The following is a 15,387-nucleotide window of genomic DNA, read 5'->3' on the forward strand; positions in this document are numbered from 1 at the left end:
ATATAAACCAGTCATGAGGTTAAATTTTACAAAACTGAGATGTATACATCATTTGAAAGCTCAATAAATAAGCTTTCTGTCGATGTATGGTTTGTTAGGATAGGACAATATTTGGCTGAGATACATTTATTTGAAAATTAGGAATCTGAGAGTGCAAAAAAATAAAAATACTGAGAAAATCACCTTTAAAGTTGTCCAAATTAGGTTCTTAACAATGCATATTACAAATCAAAAATTGCATTTTGATATATTTATAGTAGGAATTTTACAAAAAATCTTCATAGACATGATCTTTACTTAATTTCCTAATGATTTTTGACATAAAAGAAAAATCAATAATTTTGACCCAAACAATGTATTTTTGGCTATTGCTACAAATATACCCCAGCGACTTAAGACTGGTTTTGTGGTCCAAGGTCACATATATGGTTTGTTAGGATAGGACAATATTTGGTCGAGATACATCTATTTGAAGATCTGGAATCTGAGGGTGCAAAAAAATCCAAATATTGAGAAAATCACCTTTAAAGTTGTCCAAATGAAGTTCTTAGCAATGCATATTACATATTACTAATCAAAAATTACATTTTGATATATTTACAGTAGGAATTTTACAAAAAAAATCTTCATGGAACATGATCTTTACTTAATTTCCTAATGATTTTTGGCATAAAAGAAAAATCTATAATTTTGACCCATACAATGTATTTTTGGCTATTGCTACAACTATACCCCAGCGACTTAAGACTGGTTTTGTGGTCCAGGGTCACATATGATAAAAACAAAATTACAAAAAAATACAAATTTACCTACAATAAAAACTATAATAGTTTCAGTAATAGTAAAATATGATCATTATTTATGTTAATTCTGACATTAAAAAAAAATTGTATGTCATGCAGTTATTTTAGTTAGCTAAAATAATTAAATTTTTGTTACATTAAGCAAAGTAATACTAATATTTAACTTTTAACTTGATGTACTAAAATAACAAAAACTAAAATAAAATTAATACAAATCTACACAGATAGAAACAAAATTAATAAAGCTAAAATTACAAAATATAAAAATGAACCTAATATATTTATAAAAAACTATAAGTTTGACAGTTAAATGTAAAAAAATACAAATAAATTAGTATTTCATACAAAGTTATTATAGTTGATTAAAATCATAAACCTTTGTTTGACAAACATAAAATTACTAAAACATGAACTAAATTTATATATATATACTAAAACTAAAATTACAAAGAATTTTTAAAAAATTAAACGTAAAATATTAATAAAAATGTCATAAACAATTCTTTGCCTGTTTTCTATTTGATGCACAAATATAGAACATTATTTTTGTTAATTCTGACATTTAAAATAAAAAACGCACACAAAAAATCTCTAGTACATACTGTCATTTTTCATGCTTCAAATTAAATAATCCTCACTTTTAAAATGCACTTTAGAAAAAATATGTAGGATGATTTTGAAATTGGAGAAAATGAGATGGGAGCCCCAGTAATTCTGTTAAATAGCTTTATATAATGCCCCTAAACTTTTAATTGTTCAAGGTGAGCAATTTTGCTACACCCAGCTGTTTAAAACCGATATTTATTAGTTTGTTTGCTCAGGATCCAAGTGTTTAATTTCACAAGATTTGAGCATTTAAATGAATCTCTTCGTGTTTCCTAAATTTGACGTCTTGATAAAGAAATGAAGCATCCTGCTGTCCTCATCTCTAGTACATACTGTAATTTTTCATGCTTCAAATTAAATAATCTCCACTTTTAAAATACACTTTAGAAAAAATATGTAGGATGATTTTGAAATTGGAGAAAATGAGATGGGAGTTTTTCGACATACCCTAACTGTCTTGAACCGAAATACACAGAGTTCATGCAGAGTTAGACAGGAAAAGCATCTGAGGTTAAAAAGTATATAAATTGTAAAAAAAAAAAATTTTTTTTTTTTGGAAAATAAGCGATCCTTTCACTAGATTAAGACCCTTCTTCCTCGGCTGGGATCATTTAGAGCCCTTTGATGCTGCATTTAAACTGCATTTTGGAAGTTCAAACTCAGGGCCACCATAGAAGTCCACTATATGGAGGGAAATCCTGAAATGTTCTCCTCAAAAAACATAATTTCTTTACGACTAAAGAAAGACATGAACATCTTGGATGACAAGGGGGTGAGTAAATTGGAAGTGACCTTCTCCTTTAATGCCTGAAATGACAACTTTTACATGGTTTTACATCTCTCTCATACAGCGGCCTCCAGCAGACGGAAGGACAAATCGCTCCGTATCATGAGCCAGAAGTTTGTCATGCTGTTTTTAGTCTCCAAAACACAGACCGTTACCCTTGATACAGCTGCTAAGATTTTGATTGAAGAGGGTCAGGACGAGTCCAGCCACAGCAAATATAAAAGTAAAACAAAAGCTGATTTTAATATTTTAAATACTATGCATTGCATTGTTGACTCAGTGTAGCTCACAATCTTTTTTTGTTTGTTTGTTTGTGTGTGTTTAGCTAAGGTGCGACGTTTGTATGATATCGCTAACGTCCTGACCAGCCTCAATCTGATCAAGAAACTTCACGTACGAGAAGAAAAGAGTCGTAAACCTGTTTTCAAATGGATCGGACCTGCCGATTTCCACAGCAGTAGTGGTACGTCCTGTTTAAACGCTTGCTTTAAGTTTAAAAAATCTTCAGTGTGATTATATTGTGCTCACTGTCTTTTAGATTCAGATGATTTGAGAGTCACAGAAGCTCAGATCGGTACCGCCGGGGAACGACGGGAGAAGATGGCGCGCCACTCCTCGTTTCAGGTCATTCCTGCTCCTTCTGTCAATCAAAGACTCATAAGCTCCGCCCCCAGCACACCTCACAGATCTACAGGTGAGAACTGAGCAGAAAACATACCATAATGCAAATGTCTCTTTTACATTCGATGTCATTTGAGTGACAGTCGCTGTGTTTGATTTTTCAGACGAGCCGGTGGATTATTCTAGAAAGGGTGTGAACACCAGCGCAGTGTGTCGACTACAGTTTGGAGACAGGTGAGTCCACCTGTATAAAATTTGTATTTGCAGACTTTTCACATATAGCAAACTTAAGTCATTTATAAACAATGGATAAAGATCTAGGCTCAAAGGTTGTAGGTTCGAACCTGAAGTTGATGCATAAGCATTGCGCTTGTTTTACTAACATAGTTAGTTTTGAATTATTCATATACTACACTGAAAAATTGGTGTAGAAAGAATTTTCACTCGGAAATTGCTAGTAAACTCCGCAGAAAATAAGAATTAGCAAGTAACTCATTGAATTACGTAGATTTAAAGTAGCACTTAAAAGTAGAACTAGTATTTTCTTGTAAAATGTCCTCCAATAATGTTTTATTTACAACTTAGAAAATTAAGTTTTACAGTGTTTTATAGTATTTATAATAATATTTAAAAAAAAAAAAAATTCCTTACCATTTTTTGTGCTTTTGCCATTTGTACTCTTTTTTTTTCATATCTCTTAATTTTCATGTCAGTTTTAGTTATTTAGTACTTCACTTTAAACGTATTTACTTATTTTCAAAAATGTCAAACAATTATTTGTACAGTGTATTATAATATTTATTATATTTTGAATTTTGCGTTTATATTTAGATTTCCTTTTTTCATTCCATTGTTTTTTTTCTATATTTGGCGTTAATTTTTTCTGTCAGTTTAAGTAGTTTTAGTACTTAAATTTAAATGTACTTTAAATAAATTTAAATTTTAAATATTTCAAAATTAATTTTTACAGTGTATTATCGTAGGTATAATGCTTTTATTTTTAGATTTCCAGTTTTTATTTCAATTTTGTTGTGCTTTTGACATTTTATTATTTTTTATCTCTATTTAGTGTTAATTTATTTTTATGTCAGTTTAAGTAATTGTAGTACTTCAATTTAAACGCACTTATTTAAAAAAATTGTTAGTATGTAGAATGTTTTTATTTTTGCTATTGCTTTTATTTTAAATTTATGTTTAAATAATAATTTTATATTTTTAAATATATATGTTATGCTTTTGCCATTTTTATTTATTGAATTATTTTTTGTATCTCTATTTAGCATTCATTTATTTTTATGTCAGTTTTAGTAATTCTAGTACTTCAATGTAAATGTACTTATTTCTTAACTTTTACAGTGTATTATAGTATCTATAATATTCTGATTTAGCTTTTATATTTATATTTTCATTTTTAATTAGTGTTTACTTTTTTCAGTAATTCTGTCATTCTTATTAGAATGTATTTATATTTTGAATTGGCTTTTTTCCAGATTTCGTTTCGATTTTAGTTTGATTTTCAGTAATTTTGTCATTCTTATTTAGAATAAATTAATTATTTGAATTAGCTTTTTTTTATAGCTCTGTTTAGCTTTAATTTATTTTTGTCAGTTTTAGTAATTGTAGTACTTAAACATATATGTTTAATTTACCTGCCAATGCAACATTTAATTGTTTCCGTCTAATATTTTATTTTATTTGACCTTTTATTCTCCGTTAACCAAAACTATTACTAATTACTGTGTTCAGTGGAAGCCCTGTAGTGCCGTCTACCGGACTGGCGTCACTAGTGGTCCCTCTTCAAGCTGACGTCCCGTATGCATCACTGCCTGTTTCAGCCCAGTTCGCTCATCACCCATTAGCATACCTCCCTGGTCTGCCGCAAACACCCCTGTTCATGGTGTACAGCGGACACGTCCCAGACGCTGTCACCCAGAGGTCACCCGTCTCAGACCACATGGAGGGAAACCTAAAGAAGAGAGAGAGGCAAGAGGAAGAGGATGATGATCAGACAGCTAAACAAAGCAAACGCTCAGCTTCCATAGAAAGTGAAATGGTGAGTTTCGTGAACCAAATTGAAACTCTATATATGGGTCAAAGACGTTAAGATGTCTGAATCAAAAGAAAGGAACTTTATCAAAAGTCCATAGAACACGCATTAAAGTATGTAAGTAAAGTGTCTACTTTTAAATTTTCAAATCAGTTTGAACATGCTTATTCTGACTTGTGCATATTAAAATATATAAAAGAATAAGTGAGCATATTAAATTTTCATGTGTTTTAAATTAGTAAAACATTCTTACAAATAGGCAAAACTTAGGATAGTGGCAAAATATAAAAATGTAGAATTACAACTAATTAGTATTTGGGGTGAAAGTAATTAATCTTTTAATATGTCATAAATTGATTTTTGTTGTAAATATGCCTGACGAGATTTCTTAGGGGCAAATGTATTTATTTCTAGGATTTTTTTTTTTTTTTTTTTTTTTTTTGCTAATGTAATTAAATTAAACAGATTTTATAAAAACAATTTAAACCACGCTGCAAAAAATAAAATTATTTTACTTTTTGTTTTTTTGTCTTGTTTCAAGCTAAAATATCTAAAAAAAAAAAAAAAAAAATCTAGTAAAAATTATTCTTGTTTCTAGAAAAAACGTTAAAATTAAGCAAGTTTTTGTTTAAAACAAGAAAAATCTAGTTGTCTGCTTGAAATAAGATTATTTTTCTTACCCCCAGCAAAAGCTCATTTAATTTTGACTTTTTTTTTTCTGAAAACAATTTTTTACTTGTCTAGAAAATCCTTCTTGATTTAATTTTTTTTTTTATATTTTGGCTGGAAACAAAACAAAAAATCTAAACAAGAAAAGCATTTTTTTGTAGTGTAATTAGTCATTTTGGGTTAAAGTAATTCATTTTTTTATGTCATAAATTGTTTTTTGTTGTAAATATGTTTTTTAGTTTTTTGTTGTAAATATGGCTAACAAGCTTTCTTCTGTAAATTAGGGGAAAAGTTATTTATTTCTATGATATTTATTTTTTGCTCAGAAAAACAAAATGTAATTAAATTAAATATTTGGGGGGGGGGGGGGTGCAATTTAAAGCAGTATTAAGGTCATTGCACACCGAGTCCAAAATTTCTGCGCATTAAAAAAATATGTTGTGTCAATCACGTTTACACACTGCCTTCAAAACTTTCGTCCATCATTAAAAAAAAATGAATCAGGATCGATTTTCTGCGTTTTCGCATCCATAACAAGCATTTTGATAGGAAAAAAAACACATATGTGACCCTGGAGCACAAAACCAGTCTTAAGTCGCTGGGGTATATTAGTAGCAATAGCCAAAAACACATTGCATGGGTCAAAATTATCGATTTTTCTTTTAAGCCAAAAATCATTAGCATATTAAGTAAAGATCATGTTCCATGAAGATATTTGTCAATTTTCTACCATAAATATATAAAAACTTGGTTTTTGGTTAGTAATATGCATTGCTACGAACTTCATTTGGACAACTTTAAAGGCGATTTTCTCAATATTTAGATTTTTTTGCACCCTCAGATTCCAGGTTTTCAAACTGTTGTATCTCAGACAAACATTGTCCTATTTTAACAAACAATATACCAATGGAAAGCTTATTTACTCAGCTTTCAGATAACGTAAGAATCTCAATTTTGACAAATTTACACTTATGACTGGTTTTGTGGTCCAGGGTCACATAAGAAAACCTTTACACTTACTGTTTTTATGCTTAAACCCTTTTTTTCTTCGACCCATATACAAGTGAAATGCATCAGATTTTTCTGACTCTGATTATTGAGTATAATGTAAAGATAATGTTTTATAATGGCAGCAACCGCAATACTATAAACTCTCATTATGAAGGCAGTAATTTGATCTCTAACTTGTGTAAATGTCTCCCAGGGTGAGACTGAGAGTCTGAGCTCCAGCGCCAGAAGGTCTCCAGTCTGTTCTCGAGAAGGTTCCCCATGGGACGAGGCCTCATTTGGGCAGATGAATGAGGAAGACACGGTGCCGCCCAGCCCTAAAGACCCCCTCCTGTCCTCTCACTACCTCTATGTTCCCAACACAGCAGGTAAATGAAAACCTGAGCTCCGAATGTCAATCTTTTCAAATAAACACTCATTCTAATGATTCAAATGGTTATTTTTTTCTCTAGGTCTGAATGGTTTGAACTTCCTCATGCCTGCGGGACACACACAAGGCGGCGTTCCAGCCGTAGCTGTGCCTTATTTTTTGATGCATTCGCCACTTATAGCAGGTGCAATGCCTACTTCTGGCACTGAGGGGGCTGCCAGCAGTGGTTTGAGTTTCAGCATGCCCACTGTGTTGTCACCGGCCCAGTTTGTGATGGCAGGAGGGGCATTTGGTGTGGCTGAAACACTGAACAGCCCTGAGCATCATGGGCACAGAATAGCAGCAGCTACACTCTCACCACAAGGACCACGAGCACAAGAAAGCCCTCAGCCTGCACAAACACAGGTCAGTTTACTGCATACTTTTTTTTTAGTCATGCACTAAATTTACGGGGTTTGTAACTACACTACCAGTCAAAAGTTTTTGAATTTTGTTTTTAATGTTTTTTAAAGAAGTCTCTTCTGCTCACCAAGCTTGCATTTTTTTTTTTATTCAAAGTACAGCAAAAATGGTAAAATTTTGAAATATTTTTACTATTTAAAATAACTGTTTTCTATTTGAATATATTTTAAAATGTAATTTATTCCTGTGATTTCAAAGCTGATTTTTTTAGCATCATTACTCCAGCCTTCAATGTCACACGATCATTCAGAAATCATTGTAATAGGCTGATTTGCTGCTCAAAAAAAACATTTATGTTGAAAACAGCTGAGTAGAATTTTTTTAAGTTTCTTAAAAAAAAAAAAAAGAAAGTTCGGAAGAACAGCATTTATCTGAAATAGAAATCTTTTGTAACATTATAAACGTCTTTATCATCAATTTTGATCAATTTAAAGCATCCTTGCTAAATAAAAGTATTAATTTCTATAATTTCTTTTGCAATAAAAAGAAATAAAAATTACACTGACTCAGCTTTTGAATGGTATAGTGTATAATATTACTTTATAGTGTATAATATTTCAAATAAATGCTGATCTTTGGATCTTCCTGTTCAAGAATCCTGAAACAAACGTTCACAACTGTTTTCACTGGAGAAAAAAATGCTTTTCTTAGATTTTTTTGTCTTGTTTCCAGCCCAAATATCTAACAATTCTTAAATCAACAAAGATTTTCTAGACAAGTAAAAAACAAGTAAAAATGAAGTGCGTTTTTGCTTGTTATACGCAAAAAAAAATTTTGACCTTTTTTTTTTTTCTGAAAACAAGAAAAAAAATGTTACTTGAATTTCTAGATATTTGGGCTGGAAACAAGACACAAAATCAAAGTAAGAAAAGCATTTATTGCAGTGTTAAATATTGATATAATAATAATAAAAAAAATATTGAACAACAAATCAGCATATTAGAATGATTTTGAAAGATCATGTGACACTGAAGACTGAAGTAATGATGCTGAAAATTTAGCTTTGATCACAGGAATAAATTACATTTTAAAATATTTTTAAAAAGAAAGCATTTATTTTAAATAGTAAAAATATTTTACTGCTTTTAGATCAAATAAAAGCAGGTTTGGTGAGTAAAAGAGAATTCTTTAAAAAAAAAAACATTAAAAATCTTACTGTTCATAAACTTTTGACTGGTATTGTACTTGTTCCAAAAATATTCGAAAGTAACATTCCCATTAAGTTTGTGAAATAATACAATGGAATGCTCTCTTAACATTCACATAACTAAAAAATAAAAATAATTTAAAAAAACATTAAGTTTTAAACATTTAGAAATAATATTTTTATAATCTAATGGAAACATTAGCAAATGTTTTTAGAAAATGTTTAGCTGGGTTTCAAAACTAACTGCAACTTTAGTGTTTATTATTAATTAAATCTGAATGATGCCTTTTATTTAAGCATTATTAAACTTTACTTTTGGTTTTGCAAAAAAAAAAAAAATTAGTATGCAGTGATACACATTTCAAACAGTAGTATGTTTTATATATGGTTTCTGACCTTACTACTTTGCTATTTCAGACTCCGGTGACACCAAAGGAAGCGGCAGTGGGGTCCAAATCGTTCTTCGAGACCCCTGGAGCCTTCGGGTCTCTCAGCACCTCACCGGCGGCACGCAAAAGAGGCTCCGCCCAGAGGAGGCTGGACATCGGACACGCCGCAGCCAATTAAATTAGCCGCTGCTTTGGTGTCAGTACATTTTCAAGCTTCTGTGGTGCTAGAGTGCCAAAGACAGAAACAGCATTACACAGTAAAATCTGACTTGAAATATTTCTGATGAAATGAACACTTCCTGTTTACTAACTAGTGAACATCAGAATACTAGAAGAGGGCAGATACTAGTCCAGTAGTAGTCTGTTACACGCCCTCTTGTGGCTGTATTTCTGTTCTCCCTCACCATTTTTGATAGTATTTCGGAGTTCATTTCTCATCCGTATAACAGTATGTTACCTGATTTTGTTTACCGTTGTTATTTATTATAGTATTGCAGAGACTAAAATCAGCGATCCAGCTTTAGCACTACATATTTAAAAATGTGAAAATGAATTAAGTCTGGATTAGTCTCTTAGACAACAGCAAACACACAGATTTGCTCAATAGTATGTTCACTATTTTTTTAACAGTTTGTAGAAGTGCCATCTTGGTGAAGCCGACATGCCTTACAAATGTATTTTGTGCCTTCACCAGAAAGAATGAATTGTATGATTTACGGATTTAAAAAAAAAAAATAATAATGGTTGTAATGTTTAACACTGTTAAAGTTTAAGGTGCTACATCTGTGAAACGAATAGGAAACAAAGACATACTTGAATAACCAGTGAATATTATCTGCAATCACTGGGCAAAGCAGAAATATCACAGTACTGTACTGTTTTGGAAAAATAGTATGTTTATGTATTAACTGTTCTTAGACTAGTAATAAATTATTTTTGCAAACCACATCCATAGAGCTGTACAGTATTTACAGTACTGTAACTCACAGCGTTGAATATTTTGTATGCATTTGTATTCGTATGTCAGTGTTTAAATGTCTTCGTTGGATGTTTAAAGCCACACTGCTCAATCTGTATGGTGCTTTTGTTTGTCAGATGTATTTTCAATCACTTTATGTGTGGACACAGGTGTCATACATGTAATACATAAATAAATATATGTCAAATGCAATATTACTTGTTAAATCTTGCATTATTCTCTTGATTTTGTGTGTTTGTGCACAGTACAGATCATGGGCTTGATTTTGTATGACCACAAGATGGCAGCATATACAAAAAATGAAATATAAGCTGAAGTGCTGAATATAGTGCTGAATCTGGGAAACAAAGGTCAAAACATTTCATAATTGTCCTTTGAGATTTTGATATCAAAACAATCAGTATTTATCAGTGAACCTGTATTTGAACACAATGAACCATGACTACGCATTAACCTGATAACAACTCTTTTAAAAGGTTAAAGCAACTAATTTTTATTACCTTGAAATGCAGTTGCTTAAAAAATAAATAAGGTTATCCACGTTTTCTGTGGAAAAACCAAACAGAACTGTACAAAACAGCTAGTTTTGCTGCTTGATTATGCAAATTGTTGTTTTACCATGTTATTTTAATGTATTATCTTAATTATGAGCACACTGGTTAGTAATGAAAACATTTTTACTGTTTATTGTACTTTGTAATTCTCGTTATAATGAACCAGAAGTCTCCAAGACCCATAAATAAAGAATAAAGTGGTCTTAGTAAGTGTAGCATACATCTTTCCGAAGGGAAAAAAACTTTAAGTTGTTAAAAACTCTCTAAAATTGTTTTGAAAGTTGAGGGTTGTAAAAATTACGTGACTTCGTACCATTATACTATAAACCTCTCCCTCACAGTTTCGTATTCATCCGCGTTTGAGTACGGTCTATTGTCTGCCATTTTCTTTGCATTTAAGTCCGATATTTAACAAGAATTACACTAAGGTTAAAGTTGTCAAAAAGTCCTTAAATAGTTTGAAAGTTGTGGGTTGTAAAAATTACCTGATTTTGTACCATTATTATACTATAAACCTCTCCCTCACAGTTTCGTATTCATCCGCGTTTGAGTACGGTCTATTGTCTGCCATGTTCTTTGCATTTAAGTCCGATATTTAACAAGAATTACACTTAGGTTTAAGTTGTCAAAAAGTCCTTAAAATAGTTTGAAAGTTGTGGGTTGTAAAAATTACGTGATTTTGTACCATTATACTATAAACCTCTCCCTCACAGTTTCGTATTCATCCGCGTTAAATACAATAATGGCGTCTAACCTGAGTACGGTCTATTGTCTGCCATTTTCTTTGCATTTAAGTCCGATATTTAACAAGAATTACACTTAGGTTTAAGTTGTCAAAAACTCTCTAAAATTGTTTTGAATGTTGTGGGTTGTAAAAATTACGTGACTTCGTACCATTATACTATAAACCTCTCCCTCACAGTTTCGTATTCATCCGCGTTTGAGTACGGTCTATTGTCTGCCATTTTCTTTGCATTTAAGTCCGATATTTAACAAGAATTACACTTAGGTTTAAGTTGTCAAAAAGTCCTTAAAATAGTTTGAAAGTTGTGGGTTGTAAAAATTACGTGATTTTGTACCATTATACTATAAACCCCTCCCTCACAGTTTCGTATTCATCCGCGTTAAATACAATAATGGCGTCTAACCTGAGTACGGTCTATTGTCTGCCATTTTCTTTGCATTTAAGTCCGATATTTAACAAGAATTACACTTAGGTTTAAGTTGTCAAAAACTCTCTAAAATTGTTTTGAATGTTGTGGGTTGTAAAAATTACGTGACTTCGTACCATTATACTATAAACCTCTCCCTCACAGTTTCGTATTCATCCGCGTTTGTGTACGGTCTATTGTCTGCCATTTTCTTTGCATTTAACTCCGATATTTAACAAGAATTACACTTAGGTTTAAATTGTCAAAAAGTCCTTAAAATAGTTTGAAAGTTGTGGGTTGTAAAAATTACGTGATTTTGTACCATTATACTATAAACCTCTCCCTCACAGTTTCGTATTCATCCGCGTTAAATACAATAATGGCGTCTAACCTGAGTACGGTCTATTGTCTGCCATTTTCTTTGCATTTAACTCCGATATTTAACAAGAATTACACTTAGGGTTAAGTTGTCAAAAACTCTCTAAAATTGTTTTGAATGTTGTGGGTTGTAAAAATTACGTGACTTCGTACCATTATACTATAAACCTCTCCCTCACAGTTTCGTATTCATCCGCGTTAAATACAATATGGCGTCTAACCTGAGTAGCTACAGTCTATTGTCTGCCATTTTAACAAGAATTACACTTAGGTTTAATTCCTATGGTTAAGAGTTTATTCAAACCACTGTGAGCGCATTAATAATAGTGAGCAGGCGTTAGCAAACACCCTAATTAGAAGTGTGTGTGGTCTGTATTATTGTTTTGTAATTATCCAATCTAGATGCACACATTTAGCGCTTGGCGACATGTCAACGTTCATTAATGCTGTTTGCACACAAATACACCTGGCAACCCATTTTATCAACATTATAAAGAGGAATAACCTGCATTTTCTCATTAACAGGCCAGTAAACCTTAGAAAATACTACTGAGTTCTCCAAAAATTGACACAAAATGAACCAAATGCTGTGGATATGCGCAAATATGGCTCAAGGCACAGTCTGAATGAGCTATATCAAGCAGCTGATGGCATTCCAGAAGCTCTTTCATGGGTAAAACAGCTCACGTCAGAAACAGACACATGCACGGAAACCTAAATAAGCAAGTCTTATGTTTTAATTTCTCAGGCACGTGCCATTCCTCAGCTACAGTCCAGTTTTACCATAAAAGGAGGAGGGACAGAATGCTACATCTGTTTTTCATTCCCTCTTTCTTTCCAATCTTGTGCCGTTCACTATAAATTCCAACGTTTGGTCTTATGTGCATTCCAGATGAAGGCCTGGATGAAGAAACTGGAAGAAATGACAGCGTACTTCTGTACTGTTGTATTATTACTCATAAATTAATCAAAATACTTAATGTGCACAGTACCATTTTCATATTGTTTTATCATTTGATTTGAACTTAACAAACTTGTTTTTCTGCCTGAAAAGTGTGCAAATAAATGACCCTGGGCTTAGTATTGTATGTTTATACAGTGACATTCAGTGTTCAAATATTTGCTGGGGTCAGCCTTATTGATGTCAAAGTGTATCAGCTCCCAAAACGACAAGTGATGCATGCTGGGTAATTACAGGAGTGGATTTCTGCATGGGTTTAATGAGTCATTCATCAGGCCGCTCTCCCACACACATTCTTTTACTGCCACACCTCACACACCGCAGAATTAACCTGTCCTCAACGCTCGGTTAATTAGTATAATTAATGATGCCTGTCTGTGTATGGTGGAACCGTCAACATTATTCATATTACATGTGCATTATGTGCAATTTTCTGCTTGGGGCCTTTCCCAGCTAACAAAAATATGTGACCCTGGACCACAAAACCAAGTTGTAAGTAGCATTGTATGGTTTAAAATTTAAAAATTTTTCTTTCATGCCAAAAATCATTAGGATATTAAGTTAAGGTCATGTTCCATTAAGATATTTTGTAAATTTCTTACCGTAAATATATCAAAACTTCATTTTTGATTAGTGATATGCATATAACAACTTCATTTGGAAAGCTTTAAAGGTGATTTTCTCAATATTTGCACCCTTAGATTCCTGATTTTTTAAATGGTTGTATCTATCATAAATATGCCCCATTTTTGATCAGTAATATGCATTACTAAGAACTTAATTTGGACAGTTTAAAGGCGATTTACTCAATATTTAGATTTTTTTTGCACCCTTAGATTCCAGATTTTCAAATGGTTTTAAAATATTTAGCTATTCTAACAAACCATACATCAATGGAAAGCTTATTTATTTAGAAAAAAAATGACCCTTCTGACTGGTTTTGTGGTCCAGGGTCACATATATGTTCTAAAAACGTTTTTATAATGTTCCAAGTGAGTTATGAAAACATTATTTCTGAATGTTCTCTGAACGTTCAAAACATCCAGTTTTTAAATGTTCTAAAACATATTTAACATTCTATTTTAGAATTTTACGACATTATGTTACGGAATGTTACTTTTCAATGTTTCTGCACATTCTGAAACAATTAGTAACATTTGAAAAATGCTAGACGAACATCCAACTAAAATGTTTCAGAAAGAGTAAACATTAAATAAAAAAATTTTGTGCTACCATTTTAAAAGCTTTATTAAAGACCAGATAAATGTGAACAATGTTCTATTAACAGTACTGGAGGAACGTTTGTCCATAACGTTGAGAGAACCTTGCCAGAACACTAGTCAAACAAAAATAATCTTTTATATATTCATATAGTCTATATGTGAGCCTGGATCACAAAAGTCTTAAGTAGCACGGGTATATTTGTATATTATAACACATGTCCAGACATGAGGGAGAACAATCAAGCATCTCAAATTTTGGTCATATAAAACTGTGTAAATACATACATGGCATGACTTTTGATGTTCACTATCAGAACACGTTCTTGGCAAAAATGATTCTCTTGATAAAATGATGCTTACCACATCTATTTAGAATGGCAAGCATTACAGAAAATATCATTAATCTTATCAGGCAAGTCTGATAACACATAACAGGCAGCATAAATCAATATGGGAGTAACAAACACCTAACAAAGCCTCATTTTAAAAGGGTTTAAGATAAACAGACACTCAACAGTGGAGCATCTCAGTGAGTGTTTATACTTTCACTGCACAAAGAACTTAGACTGTAAGTATTCTCATTGTGTACATTTATGCATATAAATATATACACTACCGTTCAAAAGTTCGGGGTCAGTACATTTTTATTGTTTTTTTTTAAAAAGAAATTAATACTTTTATTTATTTTGAATAAACACTGTACTTTTTAAACTTGTCATTTATGAAAGAATCCTGAAAAAAAAAAATCACAGGTTCCAAAAAATATTTGGCAGCACAACTGTTGATATTATCCAACATTGATCATTCTAATAATAAATCAGCATATTAGAATGATTTCTGAAGGATCATGTGACACTACAGACTGGAGTAACAGCTGATAAAAAATCAGCTTTTCATCACAGGAATAAATTCTATTTTAAAGTATGTTAAAATAATAAAAAAAAAAACATTATTTTATATTGTAAAAACATTTTGCAATATTACTGTTTTTTTTTTTCTTCTGTATTTTAAATGCAGCCTTAATGAGCATAAAGTCTTTAAAGACTATTACAAGTCTTACTGACCCCAAACTTTTGAACGGTAGAGTATATTTTTAAGTTTTTAAAAGTTTAAGTGAAGCATAAATTCTTGACTCAGCACACTAATAATGTACGTCAAGTACGTAAAGTAACACGCTGTATTTGTGTAATGGTGCCGTCATCAGGGTGAGGGCAGGTTTGTGTGTGTGTGTG

General features: G+C 31.7%; 1 protein-coding gene across 1 annotated transcript in view; it reads left to right on the forward strand.

Annotated features, from left to right (window-relative positions):
* LOC141333437 (transcription factor E2F7-like) overlaps positions 1–9,305 on the forward strand; it is a 13,009-nt gene extending 3,704 nt beyond the window's left edge. Inside the window, exons 2-9 of the mRNA XM_073838452.1 lie at positions 2,261–2,419; positions 2,522–2,659; positions 2,735–2,890; positions 2,982–3,051; positions 4,564–4,870; positions 6,738–6,909; positions 6,994–7,316; positions 8,938–9,305. Coding sequence (XP_073694553.1) covers positions 2,261–2,419; positions 2,522–2,659; positions 2,735–2,890; positions 2,982–3,051; positions 4,564–4,870; positions 6,738–6,909; positions 6,994–7,316; positions 8,938–9,087 — 1,475 coding nt within the window. The 3' untranslated portion in view covers positions 9,088–9,305. The remainder of the gene's footprint in view (positions 1–2,260; positions 2,420–2,521; positions 2,660–2,734; positions 2,891–2,981; positions 3,052–4,563; positions 4,871–6,737; positions 6,910–6,993; positions 7,317–8,937) is intronic.
* Positions 9,306–15,387: the final 6,082 nt, after the last annotated feature.

The sequence above is a fragment of the Garra rufa genome, chromosome 4 (assembly GCF_049309525.1).
Source record: "Garra rufa chromosome 4, GarRuf1.0, whole genome shotgun sequence".
Taxonomy (NCBI): Eukaryota; Metazoa; Chordata; class Actinopteri; order Cypriniformes; family Cyprinidae; genus Garra; species Garra rufa.